Source organism: Anabas testudineus, chromosome 6 (genome assembly GCF_900324465.2).
Source record: "Anabas testudineus chromosome 6, fAnaTes1.2, whole genome shotgun sequence".
Classification (NCBI taxonomy): domain Eukaryota; kingdom Metazoa; phylum Chordata; class Actinopteri; order Anabantiformes; family Anabantidae; genus Anabas; species Anabas testudineus.
The window spans coordinates 7438255-7464657 of NC_046615.1; the positions used below are offsets into that span (position 1 = coordinate 7438255).

At 44.3% G+C, this 26403-nt stretch overlaps 2 protein-coding genes across 3 annotated transcripts in view; both read right to left on the reverse strand.

The window, feature by feature from the left end:
- si:ch211-1e14.1 (UPF0606 protein KIAA1549) overlaps positions 1-65 on the reverse strand; it is a 35445-nt gene extending 35380 nt beyond the window's left edge. The window contains exon 1 of the mRNA XM_026365926.2: positions 14-65. The gene's annotated coding sequence lies outside the window, so the exon portion shown is untranslated. The remainder of the gene's footprint in view (positions 1-13) is intronic.
- A 1132-nt stretch (positions 66-1197) lies between these two features.
- Positions 1198-26403, reverse strand: part of LOC113165356 (homeodomain-interacting protein kinase 2) — a 64536-nt gene continuing 39330 nt past the window's right edge. The window contains exons 3-15 of one of the 2 annotated variants that reach the window (XM_026364777.1): positions 21984-22107; positions 21167-21286; positions 19586-19672; positions 16052-16236; positions 15759-15921; positions 13681-13810; positions 12800-12921; positions 9783-9913; positions 8816-8998; positions 8329-8652; positions 7840-8084; positions 7541-7701; positions 1198-7317 (exon numbers count right to left, since the gene is read on the reverse strand). In XM_026364777.1, coding sequence (XP_026220562.1) covers positions 6853-7317; positions 7541-7701; positions 7840-8084; positions 8329-8652; positions 8816-8998; positions 9783-9913; positions 12800-12921; positions 13681-13810; positions 15759-15921; positions 16052-16236; positions 19586-19672; positions 21167-21286; positions 21984-22107 — 2440 coding nt within the window. In that variant the 3' untranslated portion in view covers positions 1198-6852. Of the gene's footprint in view, positions 7318-7540; positions 7702-7839; positions 8085-8328; positions 8653-8815; positions 8999-9782; positions 9914-12799; positions 12922-13680; positions 13907-15758; positions 15922-16051; positions 16237-19585; positions 19673-21166; positions 21287-21983; positions 22108-26403 lie in introns of both variants that reach the window. The other variant, XM_026364776.1, reaches the window with a different exon arrangement.

The following is a 26403-nucleotide window of genomic DNA, read 5'->3' on the forward strand; positions in this document are numbered from 1 at the left end:
CGGGAACGCTTACCTACTCCCGTCCCGAGGGGCCGGGTTAGCCCCGCCTCCGCTCAATCTGATTCGCCTCCTGTGTAAGCACGCCCCGCTCTCATTGGCTGAGGCTCTTTTCCGTCAAAGCGGGGTTTTAAAAAAAAGTTAGGTTGCTCGTCGTCGACTGGCGTCTGCGGCTTCCACGGCAACGTCGCCTCATGCGACGACGTCCTCACACGAGCTGTCTGAGGCTCCTGGTTATTGACTGAACAGAGCTGCCCTGCAGAAATGAATCGATCGGAGTAATAATAACGAATATTCTTCTGTGAAGAATCTATTTTAGTAGCTGCCACCTTGCAACGTGGTTTGTGTCAGAAAGTTAATGCTCCAAATTACAAAGAGCCTGCTGGTGCATCCTGCAAGCACCATGCACAGCATAGGTTTTGTGGGTGAAAATAAATGGAGACGATCAGCATACCTAATCACGTCAGCGTCAGCTTATGCACATTTTTGGTGCACACCGCCACCTAGTGACCTTATAGAAGGACTAATGTTTTCAAGTGTTTAGCACAGATATTGTCTACAGAATATTTTATACCACTGAGCATCACATCATCAAATCAAATGTCTTTCTTCAACAGTTTTTATGTATATCGATCCCCATAAATTGTTCTTGCAGGAGGTTCAGAGGTTTGCCTCAGAAGTGAAGCTTATATGAGTATGAAATATATTTATATTGAACTAATTACTACTACTACATTTATGTAACAGCAGTTAATACATAAAAGATTTTACAAAATGTATTTCTGTGCTTATAGATGTGCTTTTTTTTTTTCATTTTCTTTAAGGTTTCTGGGGATTTTTTCCTTTTTTTTTTTTTTGATATTAGTATGAGAAAGGCAGACAGAAAACCTGGGAAAAGAAAGACGGGGGAAATAGAGCAAATGTCACCAGCCAGACTCAAACCCAGGACACAGCAGTTATGTGGCCACGGCTGTAACCATTTGGCTACCAAAGCACTCCACAAAGTTTTAATTATGCCAGAGTAATGTTTAAACAAGTTCAGCATTTTGCAGTGATCATATGGAGTACAGTATGTTTGCATAGTAATGTCTCATTTTATTTCCTTTCTGATGTATTAAACGAGTTACAATGCCCGAGTACACACAACGAACTCATGTGTGCACACAAACACACCACAGCAGAAAACAGGACACTGGTGCCGTGACTTAACAGTTTAATGTAAATCCAAGACAAAGTGTGATTACATTTCTACACATATACAATATGCATATGTGAGCATACAAATTCTCATTAATAACTCGATTCACCTTGGAGACCGAAAAAATGATCAAAAGTAACAGTGAATAACAAGCTATGACATAGTTCACCACAACGCGAGCCCCTTCTCACCCTACAGTTAGTAAAGAGGACAATTAAAATAACTATATTCTTCTATTTGACAACGCTGTTTGTCTGCTAAAATCCTCCTGTAAAATTTACAATTCTATCATTAGTTTTTTCGAAGCCTAATATAAATTCACTCCATTTTTCTACAACGAAAATGATTAAGAGAAGCACACAACATCATAATGGTAACACAAGCGCTTAGTAGCAAGTACTCAACTTGTTAGGAGGTTTAATTAATCCTTCTTCTTATTGTCATTATTATATTTATTTAAACATTCTATAAAGCCAGTAAAATATCCATTCTCATAACATACTTAATAATATTAGGTTAAGGAACAGGGTATACATAGAACGCTACATCAACAGATTGAAATAATGAGACATCACACCCCGATAAACAAAAGTAAATAAGAAAAGACAATTAACAGAGAAGTATACTAGGAAATACTGCAGCACACGTTAGCTTTACTGACAAAGAATGAGATTTTACACCATTAAGAAACCATACAGCAATGGACACAAAAGGGGGTCATGGTTTGATGCACTCTTAGGTCTTAACAAAGTGGAAAATTAAATCACTTGCATAAATGTTGTCATCCAAGTGGCTATTCAAACACTTCAGCTACACTACATTACTGTTATAATTTTGAGGATGTACCAAAAGGGGAATGGGGCTTTGACCTCTACTTTAACATATTTTTGGAGTGTAAACAGGCAAATCTGGCTTTGAATGTAGCTTTGGTCTACCACTTCCAGATACCATTTTTGATTCATGTAAATTAGAACTAAAACGGGCAGTAAACGCAGCACATTGCGGATACGAGATGCCTAAAATGATCTCTCATCTTTGCTCAAATTCGATGATGGCGGGAAAACAACAATTAGTGAATCGGTTTGATTTTGGCTTTTTTAAATTTCACTTGCTACAATCAACTGACAGCACGTATCGGTGACGGCATCAAACCTTGACCACCTCACCCTGAATTCCCCCAAGGAACAGCCAGCAAAAGGAGCAGATATCCTCAACAAAGTTTGAAAAACAAAAAACGTACACTCTCATCCAAAAGGGCTTCAAGAACTCTCGTGTAGCTAGATTATGGATTTCCTGGTGACACACACAGTACATCAGCACATGATTAATGATTAACACTTGTTATCAACCCCTTTGTACTTTGGGAAGCAACTTTGCCAAATGATTTATCGTCAGTGTTGACGCGGGTTGATGCTGTGGGTTACCTGTTCTCTTCTCCCTAAGTCACCTTTGAGGAGTATGTCATAAGAAGACAGCACTGTGTGCCATGACTTCATAAATGTTTCTCAGGAGGAGGAGTATTCACAACACCATAGATGGAAGCTTGAGTGTATTTCATAAGGAGATTGCGCAGATTTATACTGAAGAGATGCCGCCTTATTTAGTTTTCACTAATTTTAATTTCACCTTAAAGCTTTGGAGGTTCTGTTGGTTATTTGGAAGGTACTCTAGCTGGGGAGGCTGTGTTCACCTCAGCAACACAAAACATGTTTACGCTCCACTTAAGCACATTTTGGTCATTGTAAGGTCACTCAAGCTACATCAATCCTCCCATTTCTGATTTCCTCCTTAACAAAACACAAAACATGGGTTATGTGAAACAGGTACCATACACATCAAGTTATTTTCCACAATGTTGTGCATACAGGGCTTCCATAATTGGATGGTTAACTTGAGAAAAGGATTATTATTCTATAACCCCTAATTATGAAGACAATGGTAATTTCATATTATTTGTCTCATATGGGATTTTGCTGGAGATCTGGGTAATTATTGCATCATGCATGGCCACAAATGGTGTCAAAGTCAAACTAATAGTCACCCATTGAAAAATATCTAAAGCCATTTCAGATGTCACAGGTCATATAGTACATTCATTTTGTGCAGGTGACCATGGTTTTAAAGGTATAGTTGTTCTTTTTTTTGTTTGTTTGTTTGTTTTTTTGAGATTAATTCATTTTTACAGGTCATTCTATTCCATGGCACACTAATGTAAAACAAACGCATTTTATACAAATTCATTTTCATACAACAGCAATAAAGCTAGACATCAACAACATAAAAAAAAAACCAAGCTTAGAAAACGATTTGGAGAGAGGTTAAATAATTATTCAGTCTAAACATGGGGCCAAGTATGAGGAATAAAGACAAGTAAAACAGAAATAGTCTCAAAACAGCCTGCACGTCTTCTCATAGTTGAATGTCCAGATTCTAAACAAAAGACTGTGCTGAATGCATTAAGAATGTTAAATCCTCCTTGTGTACTCACTACTACATTGTATGCACGCATGCATTTTCTTGGGTGTAACACAACACATCCTTAAAAGCACTTGTAAAGTGTTAAAAACACGAGACCAGAAGTTATTGCCAATCTACTCTAGCTACACTGTGGAGGATTGCTTCTAATGTACTGTGCTGTGCTGTACATGGTCAATCTGTTGAATTCTTTGGTGGGAGGAGCGAAAATGTCGGAGCGTGGCGACGCTACCGCCATGCTGACGCAAGTGGGCGCGGGACAACAGTGTAGCACGGGCAACGCCAAATTCCCTCAAACAGTGGAATGTTTCAGTAGTCTGTCTCGTTAACAGAGGAGCCAAAGGTTTTCAGTGGAAAATCATCTCCGTTACACATGTGTGCTTAGGCCCCAGTGACCATGGAGAAATGAAGTCAATATAACAAAATAAAAAGACATCAACAGAACAACAGAGACGAATGATGTAACCAGGAACGTGGTATGTAATCACATCTTTAAGAGTCCGGACCCAAGGCTTGCATGCTGGAGCTGATGGGGAGCAGAGAGAGTTTTTGGGGAAACAAGTACCAGAATGAAAGACCACTCTGGGGTGTGGCACCCTCATTTGTTTTTCTACAAGGGCCCCATCGGATTATCGTCGTCAACTCAACACTTTCATCAGCAGTGTTGCAACACTTTACACAGGTGCACCCACCTCCACGGAATACTAAATATTACTGTACATCAACCCCCAGGTTACAAAATAGAAATGAGCCTTACATATAATAAAAACACACACATTCTGATAAAACACCCACAAGAATTATTGCAACAATCTCTAAAAATAAACACAACATGTACTACAGCCATGTCAAAAAGTTCAAGATAATGTTAAGTTAAAATAAAATCACTTCAAATGCAAGTACTATGGCATACCATACAGGAGAGGGGAAGGCTTTCACTAAAACCACCAGCAGTTTGATGTGCCCACGTTCAAGAGGACAAATGAACAGAGGGGATTTATTTGTATCACTGGCTACAAGAAAAATGAAGTTTGTTAAATCAAGCAGCAAACTCACAAAGCGGCAGCCCTATTGTTTCTCTATGTGTTCAGGTATCCCGTCTGTCTGTGGTCTGTCTGTGGTGTACCTGGTTCGAAGACAAATGGACAGTGGCAACAAACCATCCACAAGGTGCCCTTCCAGGTGTACGCTGTGGCATTTCCCTTCTGCGCGTGCAGCTCTGAGATGCTACCCGAAACCTCAAGCGCAACAAATAACTTGCAATTACCTTTGCTGGAGAAACAAACAGCAAAAGCAACAAAAGCGTTCATGTCAGAATTATGAGTGTACATTCAGGTAAGGTAGTGCTCCTGCGGCGCCTACCAACCACCCAGGCTCAGTGTTACTATCGACCTGCTCATTGCCAACTTGCTACCATTTTAGTCCAATTTAAGATAGAGAGTGTCGCCCTGCCCTGCACAGTCCCTACCTAAACTGACCCTATGCGTTCAACCAGCCCCCCTCCCTCGTGCCTACACAGCATCTCTCTCTCTAAACAACTCTCTCTCCCGCTCTCTGTGCTCTGTCTCCTTGCTGCAGCCAGTCTATCTCTAGCCTCACAGAATCACCCTCATGGCAACAATCACTTTATGTAAAGCCCTTCTCTCGGACTAGCTTTTAACCTTACAAAAACGACCTCTACCGTGTCTCCTGTACACTCTGCTGTAACCCGTTCCCCGTACATGAAAACTGAGCTACTATTCTGCTCTGTAGTCACGATGCATGAATTCCCTTTGTGTGATTAAAGAAAAAACAGGTATAGTCCAAACGAAAGCCAAATCTTGGGTGCCACTGTGACAGCTACAGCTATACTGTACATGTTCATATTTACATTAATATCCGGCGCGAACGTAACAAGAATTTTATCTGACTTTGGTAAGTACCCCAAGCAAGTTATCTCATGCACACATAACAAAATAACTCAGCGCAATACCAACTCTGACATCAGTCTTCATCACACGAAACAGCAAGGGCCCAGCCTACACCTGGAAGAGGGCTACAACTGCCCCGACTAGAATGGCAAACCAGGGAAACATGTCTCTCTAAGTATAGTATAGCTAGTCTCTTGTGGCTTACAGGATCTAAGCCAAGTAAACTGTGTCGTTATATCTGTAAGGCACTACGAGGGAACAATGGTCAAAGCCGAAAGACTTAAGTGGGTATTGAGGAGGTGGACTACACACGCATGGCTGACAGTAGCACACACAGACAATCACGTTGTACATGCCTATGTTATTATAACCACTTTGTGCAATCACATTGAAAAAAAGAAGAACAAATAAATCTATTGGTATCAGGAAAAAAAAAAGTTGTCTTCTCAAAACAAACAGGTGTAGACTGCTACATTCTAAGAACGGGGCCCAGCTAAGACACCAAGCTAAAACTGAAATATCATCGTAAAGGTGAAACGAAAAGGAAAAATATCTATAAATACACTAAAAAGTTTGTTGTCTTCTGTTGGTTATATTTCCAGGAGCCTCCTCGGTTGGAGAAGGTGGAGTAGGGCGGAGGGGGGAGTTGCCTCTCTTTTTTTCCCCACACCATGAATGATTTGGAAATATTAAGACAGTTCAAGGCCATCGATATTTTTTTTCTTTGAAGAGCAGCAGGTTTCCGTATTTCACCTTCTCCCAATTCTCTTGGGATTCCAAACTTTCAGTCAGTAACCTCTGTTCGACAGTCACTTCCCAAATTTAAGAGGGGAAAGTAAAAGAAAAACAAACCAGAAAACCTCCACTGTCCTGTCGCTGTTTTAAAACATCCCTGTAAAATAAATGACACATTACTTTCCTCGTAAAGTAAAGTGGAAAAGAATAAAGACAAACGAAAGCAAAAACTGGCCCTTTCGGGAAAAACAAAAATTGAAATCAAACATGATTGAAGTGTACCCCTCAGAAATTCAACGCCATCTTTCCCTTCTAGAGAGGTTGAGAATCGTTTTTTTTTTTTCTTTTTCTCTCTATCGTTAATATCTTCAAGTTATACGTGACAGTTGCATGAGGATTGCATGTCCCTCTTTCTCTGTTTATGTCTGAGGTTCAGGAGAGGACGTTTAGGATGTCGATGGAGTTCAGGGTGGGTGGGTTTCCAAAGGGGAAGCAGCAGCGCTGGGTCAGGCTCTCCAGTGTCAGTCAGTGTCTTCTCTAGAGGTAAGGGTACTGGTTGACTTTGGTGGGGCTCAGCGGGTATCCAGTGTAGACAGTGGAGGCAGGTGAGGCGCTGATGTAGGCCTGGTGGGCAAACTGGGCCTGGAACTGACTGTGATGCAGGGTGGGCGAAGGCAGCACGCGGTGACCCATGCTGACTGGGACCTGGTGGACGATGCTTGGCGGATAGCTTCCGTGCTGGACCGCGTGACGTGCCGAGCTTTGCGACGCCACCAGATGGGCCACGGTGCCGGTGGAGCTCAGAGCAGCAGGGGCTGTGTAGGTGTAGAGATGGGGCTGGCTAGGCAGGTGTGTGGCAGCCAAATGTGGGTGGACGTTGCCCGTATGAGATGGGCTGTTGTGATGGAAGGAGTACGGGGCCTGAGTGGCAATGGTGGGAGTAATGTAGGCCTGTTGACGCCGATGACCGCCGTTTCTCTCGGTTACCATGTGCTGCTGGGTCTGGAAAAGCAGATGATAAAAGATCAGAAGTACTGGTAGGGGAACTTTGCTACTTTTGAACATAGCCTTAGTCTTTGTGCAAAGCAAAGCTAATAAACTACTTCACATTTGACATGTATGTGAATGATATCTAACTCCTGGTGAGAAAGCAAATAAGTCTATGTTCAAAATCATAATCACAGACATCTGATATTTGATAATTGTTATCATTGTCTCTCCATACCCGGCTGAGATTGACAGGCTGCTGCTGGAGGGGGTGTGGCCCTGAGCGCTGCTGTCGGTAGGACCCACCTCCAGTCACGCCCCCAGGTACATGATTACTGCCAGACACCACTCCATTTGAGGATTTAAACTTGTAAGATGAATTCTGATGGTTCATTGCATCTGCACAGGAGACGATACCAATTTGGTTAATTAGAGGGCAGCGACTTTAATACCTACTGTAACAACACAGCTGCCAGCTTAGTTGCTAGTTAATGCATGATGCTGTGCTTCAGGTTCAGAGAGTCAAAAGCCTTTTACCTGGCATCAGGCGCTCGCACTCATTCTGAACCTCACTGCTCTGAGTTTTGAGAGGGGGGACGATGATGGTGCGGGGGTTCCCATTGTTGTAGTTGTCCAATATGGTAGTCTTTGTGTCGTAGCTGTTGTTGTTTTGAGGTCTGGACTCCACAGTGTAGGGACTGTTGTGGCTGGAGCAGTCGGAGTCAGGTGAATCATGGACAGTCACGCAACTGATGACATTCTTCCTCTGTTTTGAAGATGAGCTAAAGACGGCGATAAGAATGTTACAGACAATGCCAAATCAAATCCAATACAGACAAAAACATTTCAACCTGTAATGGGTAGAATATTTATATTTATAATCTATAATAATCTAAAATCATCTGTGCTGAACACAAAGTGGGAGTTGTCTTCTTAGCTTTGCTGGTAATTGCAGGAACTCTCTTGCTGTGACAAAGCAGATGCATGTTTTCAAAAAGGCGCTCTCAACAGAGCTCCACCACCGACCTATTGTTTTGTTTATGGTCATCTTCCTCATCCGTATCACTGCTGATGGTGATGATGCTGACTGCGGGGCTGGGCGTGTCGGGGATGATGATGGTCTGTCTGGGGACGTGGTGCTGGTGCTGATGGTCACGAGTGGTGCTGGAAGCTTGCTCCGCTTCGCTAGTCCCCCACCCGCTGACCCCACAGCCCTGTGGGGGTGGACAGTTGGAGGCTGAGCCGTTCTGTAGCATGGCACAACGTGGGGGCGTGTTCTCCTTCACCCTCTTGGAGCGTTGTGGAGAAAGCACGGTCTGGGAGGAGGACACCTCGTAGGCTGACATGTTCCTAATGGAGAGACAGGGGTTGCCGTGAGTGTATTGTAGAGAGAAAAAAGCACAGATGCTGAAGAAAAGGAATCAAAAAGCTAAGAAAAATGTGATTGCGATGATCTTCAGTTACCAGGATGATGACTTACATTAAGTGTAAAGTCACCTGGGTGATAAATTACCTGGCAGACATCTGGTGCTGTTTGTTCTTTTTGGAAGAAGAGTTATTATTGGTTGAAGGCTGCCTCATAACATGCGCCACTCCCACGTTAAGCGTCTGGTTGGATGGGAGTGTGACGTGGCCAGCCAACAAGGCTGGCTGCTGCATGATGGGATTGTAATGGCTGCCATGAGGGTGGGAATTCCTGTAACATCACAAAATTTCATATAAAAAATTAAATAAAAAAAAAAATTATCAAGACAATCCAACCCAGCACTGGTTAGAACAACAGGATTTTCCCCACACAAACCAGCGGGTGGCAGCAGCAAACTTTTCTAAACAAGGCCAAAGGAGGAGACAGAACAAGAGAGCAAAGAGGGAGGGCAGACGAGCTGACACCAGCAGCTGTGGAGCGACAGCTCTGCAGAGGAAGTGCGACACTTTTCCCAATCATCTCTCCGAGGACAACAGAGGGATGGGGGCGTCTGGTCATAGATGGACAGCTCTGAATGAGTTTGAGCAGCCTTCCACACATGTACATAATATACCTGTATTTCCTATACAGTGCCTCCTCCCATTAATCCAACCATTTAATGAGTTATCTATGTCTATTCTCGACATTATGTCTCTACATGTACATATATCCCATCTCCCCGAGGTAAATCTGCACTTATAAAAGCACTAGTATTCACATGAGGACTGTGATACAGTAAAAATGATGGACAAGCTGTCAGGGAGGTAACAGCTGTTTGGCCAATCAGCCACACCATCTTCTTATAGCACATCTTGAACCACAGACACCATAAAACAACTGCTGGCCTTTGAAATCTGTGTATCTCGCGCCAACCCTATTATTATGTGTATAAGCCTGAATTTACAAAGTGCTTTGATTTTGACATTCAGGCATCAATAGGTACTCTATAAAATCCCCAAAGTGAAGGTTAAAGCTGGCTAGAAGCAGCCAAAAGTAGAAAAGTAATGCTGTTCACCTCCAGTTTGCAAGAGGCTGTGTGCTGCTCATGGAGTCTGGGATGACAGTGGCGTGCTGGACTGAGGTGTGGGTGAGCTGCTGCCAGGCTGGAGGCAGCAGGATCTGCTGGGTGCCGCTGGGCCAGGCCTGCTGGAGTAAGAGAACACAGAGAAGGAGGGGGAAGATGGGACGTGGGGATTGAAGGACAGACAGAGGAGATGCAGAAAAAAATGTCAGCTGCCAGGTGACAAAATGTCCAAAGTATGATTTTGATTTATTTGCTCTAAAGTTCCCCAAGACTCCGTTTTTTGGCATCTTGTAATTCAAACATTCTAAATGCGTGAACAAGGGAAACTCATTGAATCTGGCTGATTAGTTTTAGGGTGTTGTGATAAATTACATTATCTTTTCAAAAGTGCATAACAGCTGGTTTGAACTAGCTAGTGGGCATGCAAAATGAACTCTGCCAGTTTCAAGGAGACAGAAGAGATAAGACTAGGACTTAATAAAGATGTAGAGCAGCTCGGTTCTTTGTGTACTTGTGCATTACTGACTGAGCCTATGTGTATGTGTTTGTCTGCGAGCTAGCGTGATTATGTGTTTGACTTGAGTAAAATCAACCTATGTTCTAATTAAATTCTTAGGCCTATTCAAGCTGATGTGAAAGAGGCTACTTTGTATTTCTGATGCAGAGCAGGACGAGTATCAGGCATAATATGCCCCAAGATGTGCCGAGTGTGTGTGTGTGTGTGTGTGTGTGTGTGTGTGTGTGTGCATGCATGCCTGAGCGTGTTTGCGTGTTACTCTGCGTGTAACCCTAATAGTTTAATGCAGTTCTATTGATTAGCACTTTAATGTCAGAGCTAATGAATTGTTCCTTTAATACCATTTGCACATCTACTTACAACAGCATCAGTATGTACTGTAGAGCACACATTAAAACAGAGCGAGAAAGACAAAGAGATGAGAGACACACACACACACACACACACACACACACACACACACACACACACACACACACACACACACACACAGACAGTGAGAGAAGCACCGTACAAAATGCAATCCAGGTAATCTGTGCATATACTGTGGTACAGTAACTTTATGCATACCTTTATGTTTGATCTTCATCTTAACCTTTACATTCACATATTTCTTTTTCCTCTGTCTGTGCCCATTATATACTAACACAAAGTACTTCTGTAGTATGGCTGCAGGCTTGTGGAATTTCACTTGTTTTTCTCTGAGCTAGGTTGCAAAGTCCAAACCAACCAGCCTGTAGCTGAAGTGCAGCAGGGGGCATCTGGAGGCCAGCAGAGCTGCCTTGGCTGTGCACTGATGACTGACATCTCTAATGGAACATTCTGGAGCTGGAGATGGTCTTTAGATCTAAGACCACATCCAAGGCCTTTTATCAACATGCCATTAAGAGACTCTAATATATCCATCCATCTCCTGCTCCTGTTCACTCTATCTCCATTCCTAGCACTCTATGTGCCTCTCTCACCAGGCGTCTGCGTTGTGTAACCAGCCTGTCTGTCCCGAAATGGTAACCCAGTTAAGAGGCCGTTTTCTTTCTTCTCAGAGCCTACCATCGCTATCAACAGCCCAACTCCTCCCAACTCGACCTACACTCCCTGGGTGAAAACCCTTTGTCACCTCAGGGCTTTGAAAGCCCCAGCTCTCACTCCTCAATTGTTTCCACATTTTCTGCATTCCTGCTCCAGATAAAGGTCCTGATGGTTTCCCTGCCTCCCTGCTTAGAACGTCCTCCGCTCTGCCCCCTCTCTGCACACCAAGGGAGCTCAAGGGTAAACATGCATGAGTCTGGGTGGGCAAAGGGTGCAGGAGGGGTGGCAGTGAGGAGCGGGTGGGTGAAGGCACAGGTGGGGAGAATGCAACCATGAGGCAAACAACAACTCAGCCAAGCCTGTGAGACCTCCCACAGTATAGGAATAAACACAAATACACACACCACACACCCAGTTATTAGGTGTGCTGCTAGCTGGCCTATATAAACCATCTGCTTGCATTAACTATTGCCTGTCTTTGCTTAACATGTGTGTAGGCAGACGTTGCAGTCAACACCTGCAGAGCATGGCAGCAATGTGTGATCTTAACATGATCTTAACTTTTTCTTTTTCTTTGACAGATCAATCATTTCCACATATCTGATGAGATGATGTGAGTTTTCTGGTTATGCAGAGCCTCATCCAAGCTTCGCCTGACCTCCCAGGATCCTCTGAGGCCTGTAATTTGGAGCGCCTGACTTGGAAGCAGCCCTGAAGCTAACCATTTGGTATCTGACAGATTAACCCACCATAGACATACAGGCAAACACACACACACACACACACACACACACACACACACACACACACACACACACGCACACACACACACACACACACACAACATACAAACACAGAGCCTTCTTGACTACTGCATGATTAACTGGAGATAAGGGAACGCTTCAAACTCCCTGGATTCTGAGGGATATTTAAAGCCTTCATGGAAATTTCCATAGGGAAAGAGGTGGTGTTATGATGGGAAGTAGTCTACAGTGTGCGTCTGCAGAGAAACTGATGCACAGTCACTCTTACTCTTACTTCCAACAACTGTATATTAGCAGCTAAAGCTCCGGCTCCACTGTTCAGGCTCCAGCAAAGGCTTTCTGTGTGTGAAAGCCTTCCGCCTTTGTGTGCATCAGACCGTGGCAGCCTCAGCCTCCAGGAGTGCAGGGCAACAGAGAGGGGAGACAGATTGGGGAGAGACAGACAGGGTGCAATGCACAGGAGAGCTTGGACTGAATGTGCTCAGGAAAAGACAGCTGCCAGCAGGGGCAGGGTCACGAACACTGAGTGATTTCCAGCCTCCATCAATAGATACTATTCTTAGTGAAGGCAAACAAAAAAAGGGATGCAGAGAGCTCTGTTTGAAGGTGAACAGCTCCAAGTCTGACAGGCGCTGCTATTGTTAAGACCCAAAAAACTATATTAGTTCATTTTCTGTGATACTCGAATCTCTTCCTACCTGTGTAAGGAGGCCAGGTTGGATCTGCAGAGGCTGGGCACCAGGGGCCTGCGTCACTATGGGAACAGCATTCTCCATCCGCACAGAGTAACTGGTGTGCTTGGAAGGGGACGCCTGCAGCCCTGTGTGCAAATAAAGCATATGCACAGAGAATGTCAACAAATATATACAGCAATACCCTCTACATCTGTCACTTGTAAACTGTATCATGCTATCTGCAAAATTAACAGTGAGAGATCAGATAAACGGCAATATATGCAAGCAGATTTGTCTGCATTCAATTGATGTTTGACTATAGCAACTCTACTCAGAAAAACAAAAACAGTAGCCATGGCAATGGTATAAAAAACTGTTTCTAATAGTGGAATTTGTTATCATCCATTCCTCAGAAAGAATAAAAAAAAAAAAACTAAAAACATAATGCCTTAAGTCTTCTGTCTTCCCAGTGCAAACACAAAAGAGAGGTGAGTGAACACTGGTGAGATATAATTATATCAATTTAGTTAGATATTAAATCTACTTTGAAATAATTACCTGCAACTTCACTCATCAAGTTATCACTGAGTAACAGTTTGTGTGGTACAACTGAACCTGCCTGTGATGTGCTGGGCTAAAGCTGCAAAACATTAAGCTGCTGAAAACAAACCCATTGTGTGTTCAGAGAGACATATCTGAAATTGGCTACAGTACTATATTTATGCATTCAAATAAATGCCAGTTGAAATCCAAGTGTAAAGATAGTGCTGGTCTAATGCTTTCACTAATTAACTGAAATATATCTACCTATTACAGCCTGTTGTAGTGCTTGTGGTTCAGATCTTGAGCACATATCATGCTCTATCTATTCCTACTAATGCATTCTGACTGGTCAGCCCCCTTACCTTGGAAGCCAGGTGGACAGACTATGAGTGCCTGCTGGAAGGGGTCTGGCCGGGCAGCACAGAGCTGAGGAGCCCCTGGCTGCAGGGGCATGCTTCTCTGGGCCACAGCTGCCATGGAGGCAGCGGAGGGCTGGTAGAGTGCAGATTGGTAGTTTAGTATGGAGACATCAGGACTTGCAAAGGAAAGGGTGGCATTGTTGGTGGAGGAGGGAGCCAGGTTGGTGGCCTACCAAAATAAAAACCATGAGAGTGGAGGTACTGAAGGGAATGACAGGGGAAGTGGGAGTGCGCCAAGGAAACGAGGGAAGCCCGCACATCATGGCAAAACAATGCAAACAAAAAGATGCAAAACTGGATCAAGAAAGAGATGGATCGCAGGTCATCCATCACTGATGAAAGCTGATGGAAGCAAACAGGGTGGCTGATTTGAATGTGTCTTAAAATATGCACACTGCTGATTAATTAGAGAGACAGAGGAAGCGTGTGAGGCAATACAATACGATTCTTTGAATAATCAACCATGAATGAGCAAAAAATGCCACCAGAGCGACTTCAGACTTTTTTTTTTGATCACTGTTCTATCTGTACTATGTTGACAGTACTTACAGTCAAACAAACCCTTTGAAAGACTATAATAACGTGCTGCTGGAGATATTTTACTGTATACTGGGACAATAAGCTGACCATGAATTTATTGGTGTCTATATGTATCATAATATTTCTAATATGTCAACACTGCAGCAACATTTCACATTTCATGTCATCTACCCTCCAATATATGATAGAAATTCTGTACGTAGGACGTCATTCTATAGTGACGTACGCCTGGGTAGCTTCACCATATCTCGACCATTAATAAGACATGTGGAGTACTAAGACCACCTGGGAAGATCCTAGCTACAAACAAATGCTTTTAAGAGACATCGTTTGCTCAGCTCCTAAGTAGTATTTGCTCCACGAGACACTGTCTAATTTTAGCCCTTTCATTAAGTGTACATAGGGGCGGAGGGAAATACAGAGACAGCACTTTCATTTTTCATTTGCTCTCTTTAGCGTGTTCGATGAACACCAGGGGAGGAAACATAATCAATATGGCACTGTGGCATTCATCATAAACAAGCAAGGAAGCAGCAAAATACAAGCCAAAGATGCATTCCAGTCTTGCAAATGAGTCAAGCTGAATAAATCACTAGCCTAAGTCTGTCTATATGCCCTGAGAGCCAGGAGCAGAAAAGACAAGCTGAGGGAATGTTAATCCATTTAAATCACAGCAAGATGAAGTTTTTGTCGCATGCTACACAGTGTGAACTGGCTCGATATAGTTGGTGATAAAGAGCTCTGTTTGCTAAAGAGAGGGATGGGGGAGAGAACCAGAGTTGTAACTAGGCACAATCTGGAAAACCTTGCAAACCGACGCTTGGCAGAAGCCAAAAGTCAGCAGTTTTGACTCACAGACCGTATGGGAACAAAACAGTAAAGCACCACAGGCTCAACCCAGGGAAATGGGAGGAATGAAGAGAAGACAGAGGAGCACAGGAGTGAGAGGAGGGGAAAAAGAGAGGAAGCCTGGTAAAGGGATTCTTAAAGCCTGAAAGCCTCAGAATGCAAGGCAAGCAGGAAGTAGGGCTTGTCATGTGTGTAATCAGCACTTTGTGACAATCCCACAGGATCTGGGGCAAAGACAGAAATGCAGGCAGACAGAGATACATGCACCAAGGCAGTAAGGAAGGCCAGTAAGCATGGAAACATGCAGACAGGCAGGCAGGAAGAACGGGCAGAAGAAGAAGAAAAAAAAAAAAAAACAGAACAAAGGGACAAACAGATGCTCACGGGCTGCAAAGCTGTTCAACCGCTGAGAGTTGGGTGTTTAAAATACAATTATTTGGATAAGGCTGTGTTAGCAAAAAGCATTTTTCTTAGTTTCAGCTCAGCCATTCTGTATTTAGAGAACAGCGTATACTGTTTGTCAGTATGCTATTACATTTCATATACTTGCATCTAATATCATTAAAGTTGAGCAGTAGCGCTTGCGTAATAGCGCATCATTAAATGAGCATGTTTGTTTATTGCAGTTTTACCTGGCTGTGCACAGTGTTCAGCTGGTTGTTGAAGGTCATGGTGAGGTTGGTGGAGGTGGTGGGGGCCACGTGGGTGATAAAGGGCGTCTTGCTCTGGTTGACTGTGTCGTACATGTTGACACGGCGCTTACAGATCTCCATGTTTTGGAAGCATGACTTCACACTGCACGGACGGAGAGAGAGAGAGAGGGAGAGAGAAACAGAGGAGGAATGAGCATTTTGACAATGGCCGATGTTACTTCACCGTCCAAAAACGATAATGGCGTAAACAACAGGGCTCGTTGGGCTCGTACTGTGTGCTGTGTGGGAAATCGAGGAGGTGCGACATGGTGACGAAGGGGTGGTTGAGCGTTTCAATAGGGGTGATCCTCTTGTCTGCGTCGATAGTCAGCATCTTGGTTAACAAGTCGATGAACTCCCTCCTGTCAGCCTTCTCTGCCAGCATGTCGCTCCCCTCCAGATCTGACGTCATGTTCACCTGTAGGAGCACAACCAAACACACGAGCGTCTTATCATTTCAACTACTTATAGGACGGCTGAGCATTCAAGGCCTTCAATGCCTCTGCCAACGACAGCGAGAAAAATGTCTCCCACAGCGTATTCCCACAGAGAGACCTATTAATACTCACAAGGCCTCATCATTTAGGTGTCAGTTTGTGTGTCACAGAAACCAGTGATAACCTTGCACCTCAGTGACATTATAAACATTTGCACTGGTATTCATAGCACCACTTGAAATATCTCCTGGCGCCTTCGCCGAGATTCTTATCTATTCCTGAGATGTGAAAACAAACAAAAAACACGAACCCAATAAATGCTGGCATTGGCTAGTTGTTCACAAAGGACAGCATTTTGTGAGTGACTCTAAAACATAAACCTACATACAATCTTTGTTGCTTCACCTGTATCAAACATCGCGGCTTGGGTTGGGGATAAATACTGGGAAAGGAGCAGCGTTCTGCGTTAATGTAACTCTATATAACAAGAATGAATTGATTTGTCGGGCACATGAGTGAAACAGGGGTGAGGGTTTGCTTTTTCGGGTTGTCATGAGGGGTGAGAAATGAAAGAAGTGGAACAAGGTCGTGATATAGCTAGTCTGTGCTTAAGCGAACAAGCAGATTGTCAGGCAGCGTGAAGACAGGGACAGTGGCAACAGACAGGCAGCCTTATTTATTGTGACTGCCATGCAGACGTAGCAGACCTGTTTTTCATAAAGACGCAGTGCTTATCTGTAGGCCTGCTCCAGGGGCTATCAGATGTGCTGCCAGTCAACACCGCAAATCTGATTCAGTTCTCTTTTTCTGTGCAGGTTATTCATACTCTAACCATTTCTCTCTGCTTGCCATATCCACCGGCTATGATAAAGGAATAATCTGCAGAATGAGGTGAGAAATAATCATATCGTCCTCTGCTAGCGGAAGAGATGACTTTGGAAAATGTACACAGTTTGGTTGCACATGCATAGCGGGAGGAATTTGGCCGAGGTGGGACCCAATAATCAGACTGGAATAAGACGAAGCCCCGGGACGAAACATCATTTAGCTATCGTCCCATTTAATTAAAGTATGAGAATTTACAAGATCAAAAAGATTTTCTCATGCTTCATTTTCTTTCAATAACGGCAAGAGGCAACATTTGACATTTTCCAAATCCTGAATGAAAATGCTCAGGAAAAAAAAAAAAAAAACAACAAACAAAAAACCTAAAGGGACTTCAACTACGATGGTCGGCCTTGCGTGTGCTGCCTGTCAACGGCTGTTTATGGAGCTGCATCTGTGTCGTGAGAAGCACTGACGTGTCACTCTAGGGTAAGGGCGACGACGGCAGATGTCGAGCCGTGGGACAGAATGGGCTGTGCCTCAGGAGAAGTGAGGCTGGGGATGCAGGATGCAGACCCGTCTCTTACACAGCCCTGACGACGTGTGCGGCTTTACCTCATAATTGATTATTTCTCAGTAGGAGTAGTAGAAGAAAGGAAGAGTGTGTTTGTAAGAGCACGTAATAAAATAAAGATAAGGTGAAGGCTATGCTTCACCTCCTGCCACGGCCTCATTTCTATCAGCAGAAGGACTTTAAGAGAAAGGGAATCAATTTTCTGGCTTTTCCTGCCTTCTTTCTATCTACATCAGGCCTTCAGTGAGGTCCTGCATTTGCTATAAGTTCTTCTCTGATGTACTTAAATTAGATATACTAAGGCCTCCCTCTTTTTCCCATGACTGAAAGGAGGTTCATTATCTCTTCCTGGCACCCAGCCCCTCTGTCTTGCAGGGCCTTCAGCTATATCATCCATTATACACGCAGAGACAGATGTCCACAATGCTGACTTGTTTATACGGTCTGGATCGAGAGATGGGGCGAAATAGGCAGTTTTCTCCTGCATGAAGCTTGTACAGCCCTGCTATATCTCCTCTGTGTTTTTGTGGTAAGCTGGGTCTGGTTGCAAAAGTGAAAGGGAGATAGGACATACAGTAGAGCTTGACCCAGGGGATATCATACCAGTGCAGTTTGGTTTCATTACACTTTGAGCTGCATATGTGTGTGTGTGTGTGTGTGTGTGGTAACTGTAAATTCTACAAGCCCAGGCAGCAATACTAGCTTGTCCCAGACGACAGCGTGTTATTCCAGACAGGCCTGACAGCTGCCCTGGGCGCTGCTGGACAACCATAATTGTCGCCATCACTTAAGTAGCTACACGCGTTGAGTATTCACATGGACAGTGTCCCGAAGCTGCTGTTGGTTGTACACAAAGAAAAAACCATATTCCAAAAGCATAATTCACCTGCTTAACTGTTATCTCCTGGCTAATCATTATCAGAGGCATGATCGAGGAACGCGATGACAGCAGAGTACTATCAGAGATTGCATGGGCCCTGGGAAAAACATTGTAATTTTCCATCAGCTCTGCCATATCTGCCAGCAGAACCAGCATTTGACCAAGCGAGAGTGAACAAAACAACATTCACTATCATCTCACTGTCAGGCACATACTATCAAAATGTCATGGCTACATGTGAACTTTCCCACCGAGCAGAGATAAATTCACTCCGAGCTGCACAGGAAAGTGACATTAGATGCAGCTGAGTTCAGCGGCAGTGTCTGTCAATATATAAGCTTGCTATATTAGTGACTTCCTGGGGTTACGTAAGATCTCCTAAACAAACAGGATTCCCACAGGTGGCATGCAAGGCTGAGGTGGGAGTGGGGCCAACCAGCTGAGTCATGGAGACACAACATGGTACGGGTCCCACTGAACCGGTCAGAAAAACTGGTTTGAACTTTGTGTAACGTGCGCTGCATGAGTGTGTGTGTATATATGTTTCAGTGAGGTATATATGTTGCTCAGATGTACAAAGTGCAGACATAGCCACAACACTCACTCCAGCTTAAATAAGAAAGTAAACTGTAGATTTCAAACACGTTAACCAGCCTCACCACATGTTCAGCTCAAATGTCTGTCTGTAACTTATTAGCTGGCGGTTAAGCAAAATGAAGAGCAGAGGCAGGGCTGAGGAAGGGTTTTTAGTGAACAGCTGCTTTCATTTCACCCTATAAATTTCTATACCGCAGTAGAGTTACATCACATCTGGAGATCAGGTCTTGGAAGGATAAATATTTTAAAGGATTTCAAGTATTTGATAGATAATTCTTGGGATGTGATGGATCAAACTGGTCGGGGACCTGAGAAGCCCCATCAGAGGAAAAGTCTAATGCAAGACAGGCAGCTGAGATTGAAGCAAAAGACTGAGAAAAAGCAAGTAATGCATCTAACGTTTGACTTGTGGGAGGGTTGAGAGTCATGCTTTGGCGTACTGAAAGAAGCATACCTGCGCCATATCGTCCAAGCAGTTGAAGATGTACTTGCGAGCCTCCTTGGACTTGATCCCCGTTTCACCCTCGTGGTCCTCTGGAGTCTGCGGGAGACAAGAAGCAGATGTTTCTCTGAAATCTCATCACACTTCCCCTCTGGAAACGCACTATTTACATTTGGCTCATTACAGCCTCTTGTTGTTGATGTGCAGCAGGACCCAGCTTGCCCTCTGAGCAACCCTGGGGTAGCACACAAACACTCATCTAGCAACCGGGGAAGATGTTGGGGGGGGGGGGGTGGGGGGGGGGGGGGGGGGTGGGGGGGGGGGGGGGGGGGGGGGGGGGGGGGGGGGGGGGGGGGGGGGGGTGGGAGACTGCATGTGCACACACTATATCACACAAACATTTAGATAATATACAGAATGCATTACACACACTCACACACACATACACACATGCAAAGTTCAGTTGGACAGGATTTTAATGTAAACTATAAGAGCATGCTAAGACAAGACAGATTCACGCAAGTGATCCTTCTCCCTCAAAAGGCCGAACATTTACACAAAACTTATCTGTGTTGACTATAAAAACCTCCTGACTGAACGCGTGATATTTTTAATTACAGTCAGCAAAGCAATACAGCTGCTATTACGTGGAAACACATGGCAAGATCAAATTAAAGCTGAGCCATCACTCTTACAGACTGACTTTCCTTGCATGTCTGTGTGTGTCTGTAAGACCGAAAAAAAAAAAAAAAAGTGGTCAGGATGCCTCCACGTTTGATTTTCCACATACCGAAGACACAAGAAAATCGTGATGAGTTGCAGCAGTGGTGTCAAGTGCAAACTAATAATCCATCACTGTGTCTTCTCTACAATGCTGCTGTCAACTCTTATCTTAAGAAACCCGAAAACCCCCTTTTTTTGAAGTGATGTGTTTTTAAAAGACCTCTTAAGCACAAAGGGTTTTACATACAGACAGGACTCAAAATGTCTTACAACACATAAAAAGTTGTTCAACTCTTGTCTGACAACTGCTGAGGAGATGAGAACATGTACACTATGTGCCCTATCACTGTATGGCTTCATTTAATGGACATTTATTGTCATCAGTCTATGTGAAGACTGTAGGAATCCACATGCACTAGCATTCACAAGCAGAGTGCATGTGGAAACTAACCTCGGTATTGGATCCGTATTTGCAGTTCAATACAGTCAAAAACTGAGGGTGAAAGTTAAGTTAATTAATGGGAGTATAAAAGAAAGGCGAGGGGACCTTCTTATTGAGTGACCCACATAGAGGGACAGCAGGAGGGGGTTAGAGCAGACATCCTCAGAGGTGGATTCACCTGGCTGGGTTTCCATTTGCAAAATCCTCTCACACAGAACCATTCTGCTCTCATTAACCTCTCATTTTCTCCATAGCCATCAACAGGGCTGTCGGTGCCTCAAACAGGGCAACTAAAGTTTCTGGAATGTTAATAAAATGCTTTTTGCTGGCAAATCTGTTGCTCACGAAACATCACCTGCCCATAGAAAGCATGTTCTGGGTGTAATTAGTGCTGGGGTTTGAATGCATCTGTATCATTCCAGCTGTACCTTAAGTCTCCAGAGGGGATAGGTGGAGTCAGGGTCTCGGTTGAAGAACCTGGTAGTCTTTGTCCCTGCACTCAACAGATACTCTGCAGGGAGACCCTGTGTCTGTGAGATGTACCGGATCTGGAAGGCAGAAGAGATAATAAATGCATTTGAGAATTTCACATCACATGCATGATTGAACCATTAGTTGCATTTAACTGGGGAGGATGGTGAATCTTTCCTGCTCATGACAAAAAAAATTAAAACCTTGTGATAAGTATTTGACAATTTCAACATCTAATCTGACATGAAGTACTCTAGACCTATTTAGCAGAAATATGCAGGCCACCCAATCATGACCTCAGCTTAAGAGTCTCAGATTGATTCAGGGCTTGTAAATGAGACACTTTGCTTTGCAGGTTTTTGGCGCAGTGGAAATGCAGGCGCGCCTGTTCAGTGATGGAGCACAACTCGCTCAAGGTTTTCCCACTGAGCCTCATCTCACTGATAGAGAGAGGGGAACACGGCAATGTCTTGCTCTGGAGCACCGGGGCTGCGCTAATTGGACAAGTGGCTCTGTGGCATCTGTTCAGATAAACAGGGAGGCTGCGCAAGAATCATCAGGGGCTGTCAGGGGGATTGGAGAAGCACCCCCCCCCCCCCCCCCCCCCCCCCCCAAAATAAAACACACTCAGAAGCACACGCTAAGAAGAACCCACACAAATACACACACACACATAAATAATAATCGCACATGAACATTCATGGGTATATCTAATCATGAGTTGTTTAGAGGTCAGGGGACATCTGAATTGTCCAAGCAATCATCATGTGTTACCTGATCGTACTCTGAAGCTCCAGGGTAGAGGGGCCATCCCAGGAAGAGCTCAGCTATCACACAGCCCAGCGACCACATGTCTATGGCCTCACAGAAAGGCAAGCCCAGAATGATCTCTGGAGCCCTGTAGAGAGAGGAAACACACAGTGCTGTAAGAAATTAAGCATTTTCTCTAATGCTAAACATGAAAAGCAGTTTGCCTGGTCTGAAATGCCATTATGTTGTGGCTGCCAAAGACCTGGACAAATACAGTAAATAACAATAATAACAATAGAACATTTGTTAGTCCTCTTGGGGGAATTCTTGGGGACAGCTGAAATTAAATGGCCAAAATGTCGGTGTACAGTGTCTTGTCCAGGGACACTTTGACATGTGATAACCTATCTTGAGCAACACATAAATTATATATAACGTATTTTTTTTTTGCACACAAATCAGTTTCAAACCAAAACAAATGATTCAATTAATCTGCTGGTTTAACACCGATCCTTCATTGTAGCCTTGAGAAAAAAAGCAGAAGTCAACATTGTGATTCTTTTTTTATTTCACTTGTTCAGGCGGTTTCCAAGGTGGCACCCTGCAGATACAGTAACTGACGCAGAAGCACCTAGCAGTCAGACACTGGGACAGAGTCGAGGTAGAGGGGAGTGTTGATGGAGATTCATGGTCTGCGGCCACAAAGCAATGTGGAAGCAATTACACTTGTGCCATGAAAAATAAAACCAACACAAATATTCCCCAGAGCGTACAATGAGTTTCATCCAGGCCTTTAGTCGGCTACATTTGAGTTAATAACGACTGAGCTTAATTCTCAGACACTGGCTTTTCCCAGTAGCACACATGTAGAGCGATACACAAGAGACTCTTTCAGTTGCAGAAGATACAAATACCTATAATTTGATGAAAAAGACAAAACATTGTTTCGGTTATTTGAGCAGCACTACAGTCCCAAACAATTCCCAAATTTCATTCAACACATTTTATGTCCTGTCAAAATGACTAATACACTTCCAGTGAGCTCATGTCTCTCATGAGGCTTAAAATAACCAAGAACATAGTAACTCTGCTTGCTAACAATCCAAAGCACATTCAAGAGGTTCTCAGGCTGTCATCACTGTGAGGGGGATTGTTACATGTTACCTATTGGTGAAATTTAACCGCTTACTGTAGCTCCAACAATCCATGTCACTAAGAGGAACAGGCAGTGGTCTAATCTGGGCTGGAACTTCAATCTGGATCAAACTAACGCTGAAATCCCTCTCTATAAATTAATAGGACATTAATACTGTGACATACAGACTCCAGCGAACGCATCCAGGCCACAGGATTTTTTAACTTTGCCCCCTTTGTTTTTTTAATCAGATGAAAATGCCAAAGATTTACAAAAGGTGCTAAAGCGAGGCTGACACAGGTCGATGTCATTTAAAGGGTGACTTTTACAACAGCAAAACTTCTACAAAACCCACTTTCATTAGTGTGGAATTAGAGCTAGGTGTTTCACTCGAGTCTTCCTGTGCATTTGTGTGTAGCTGTGTGTCACAACCACATGACCTTGTGTGTGATGGAGAGATTTGCCAGTGTTGATGTTATGCTTGGATCCATTTCAGCCTGAACCTTCCTGGGTTATGCTCCAGTGCTCTACTTAGGCTGTTCACATGGCTCCTCTGCCTCTCACTGAAAGCTCCCTCGCTTCAGCAAAAGACAGCGAAAAAGAGAGAGAGGAAGGGAGGAAGGAAGAGAGAGGGAGTAACAATGTTGCTCATGATATGAAACCACAAATGCAAATCTGCCCCTACCAGTGCACTTCTGCCATTGCATGCAAAGCACCCCATAGCTGCAGCTGAGGCAGGCCTTTCACTGGCAGTGCTGAAGAGCACACACATCTATGCAGAACACAAGCCTTGCTCCTTTCCTGCCCACTTTTCCTCCCTAATGTAATACGGCACAGTAATACAGTAGATATGACATTACTGTCTCTAGTAGTGTGCTGATTATGTGCTAGGTAAAACTAGCACATCAGCCAGAAGCTCAGTTGTTTTTGACTCATTATTATGGAGTGTAAGTGCTTATATATAAAAAGACAGAACAGAAATCAATGTGGCAAAAGGAAAAAGGAAACTCTGTAAACTCCAGAATTAAGGTGCATGGACACACCGTCTGAGCTTGCTGTCACTGCCGATGTATCACTTCTTAAGCTGCACCCGACCTAACTCCTCTCCAGCCGGCTACCGCGGACAGTGGTTCTCAGAGGGTGGTGATGTGTTGCTCACTGCATACCTAAGATGTCACATGCAGGACAGACGGTGTGCAAAACACAGGATAGCCAGAGGCTTTCTGTGGATTTCAATGGGGACCCAACTGCATGAGAAGCCTCACTGTTCGGGCTAGAGGCTCTGACAGCACTGGCCCTTGACAAAAGAAAGAGGGACGGCGAGATGGAGACAGAGGGAGGTAGAGAGAGACACAGAGAGAAAGAGAGTGTGCATAGTGACATCCTCCCAGCTGGCCTGGTCATTGATAAGCCTCACTCCCCTTGGGAGCTAGAGATGGCACGACTCATGAATGGAGCTTTTCTTCTGTCTCCATAGCCCACCCTCAGTCCATTCACCCACCCCCTCTGCCATCACAGCCAGCCCCCTGCGCCTCGCCCCGCTTCACCATCCACCCCCTCCTTATGACCCCTCAGCCAGCATTACCCCCTTCAAACTCCTAAACTAGGGCGACCAAGGCCAGGGTAGCACTCCCCTGTCCGCCCTCTGCTCTGTTGAACCGTGCCAGTGCTTGGCTGGCAGGCTGGCAGGCCAGCCAAGCACACATAAACACACATGCATAACACACACACACAGCTGACATCACAGGCTGTGTGCATGTCAGGATGTATCCATCAGGCTGACCTTCCCTTAGGTTTGCCCCAGACAGGAGACTGATGGATCCCTGGAAACCCACAGCATTTACACACAAATGAATGCACAACACACACACACACAGGTCATCCACACTAGGCTAATGGCTTTGATCTCCTTCCTTTCTATTTCAGAGACTTCATCATTGTCCCTGTCCAACGCTAACAGAAAAAAAGACTTTGTGGCAAAAGAGCCTGTCATTAATTTTTTCCCCCTCTATCGCTTCTTCTTTCCCTTTTTCCTCACTGCTTCTTGCCTCTTCCTCTCTTTCTATCGCACACTTTGCCCTTACCTAATGTGGGAAGGCTCAGGTTGGTGCTCTGAATGGCTCCCATGCTCCCCTGGGGTCTTCATCTACATATTCATGCCCTCAAAAGTTCCTCCACTGTTTCTTTGAAGATGCTCCATAGAGAAACACTTCTCTGGATATATTGCATGGTGGTCACTGACTGTGAAATCAATGTGCGGAGTTACATCCCCTGCCGTGCACCTGTGGCTCGCACAAACCTGCCCAATTCCAAGAAACACACACACACACCCCCACAGACACACACACACCTGCCCTCATCACAGGATGCTACACTCATGTAAATGCAGATTTACGTAGACAGAGGCTGTATGGCATTTACATTTAGATCTCAGGTGTTCCAGATGGTTGATGGGTGGTGGTGGTGGTGGTGGTGGGGGGTGTCTGGACAAGACAAGCTTTTTCACAAAGTCCTTGAGAAATCTTGTCTCCCTCCCTAAGTAGGAGCAACATTCCTGGTGTTCAAGGTCTTGAATGCAGGCTTTCCTCTGTATTTTTCTTTTTCTCACTCTCAGAAAAAAAGGCACCGTGAAAGTGCTGATGAGGCTGCCACTGCTTTACCTGTTCAGATATTAGCATTCCCCGTGGGACGAGCAATGCATCACAACAAGGCAAATGAAAGAGGGAGAGGGGATGTTTCATACAAAGGTCGACATCAAAATAATTAGTCACTAAAAATCATGGGATTGTCAGGCTAATGCGAAAAGCAATAGAGAAACTTGCAGTTGTACGTTAGCAACTGAACAAAAAAAAAAGTGATTACAGTAGATCCAATGCATCACAGCGGGCTAACGTAAAATATGGGTGACAGCTGCGTGGATGTTTGTGCTGATTCAACACAACCTGAAGTACAGTTCAGCTCAGCAGCCTCAGAGGGAGTAAACTGTAACTGACATAGATAGCACTGGTACATTGAAATGCCCTTCCCTGTTCCCTGTTCCCTGTCCCAGTCTCACCATCTCAGATTGAACTCTTACATCCTCTTTGACATTTTTCTGTATATAATGGAATAATCAGTGGGCAGAGAGACACCCCCCCCATCACCTGCACGCAGCACATGGAGTCCCGTCTCTCACATGGCATAACCCAATGTCATTATGCACAAGCTGTTTTTCAAATGACTGTGGTTATAGCAGCGTTAGATAACATATCAGATTTACTATTAGGTAACACAGAACATCAAACACAGATTTTACTGCCGTGGTAATAC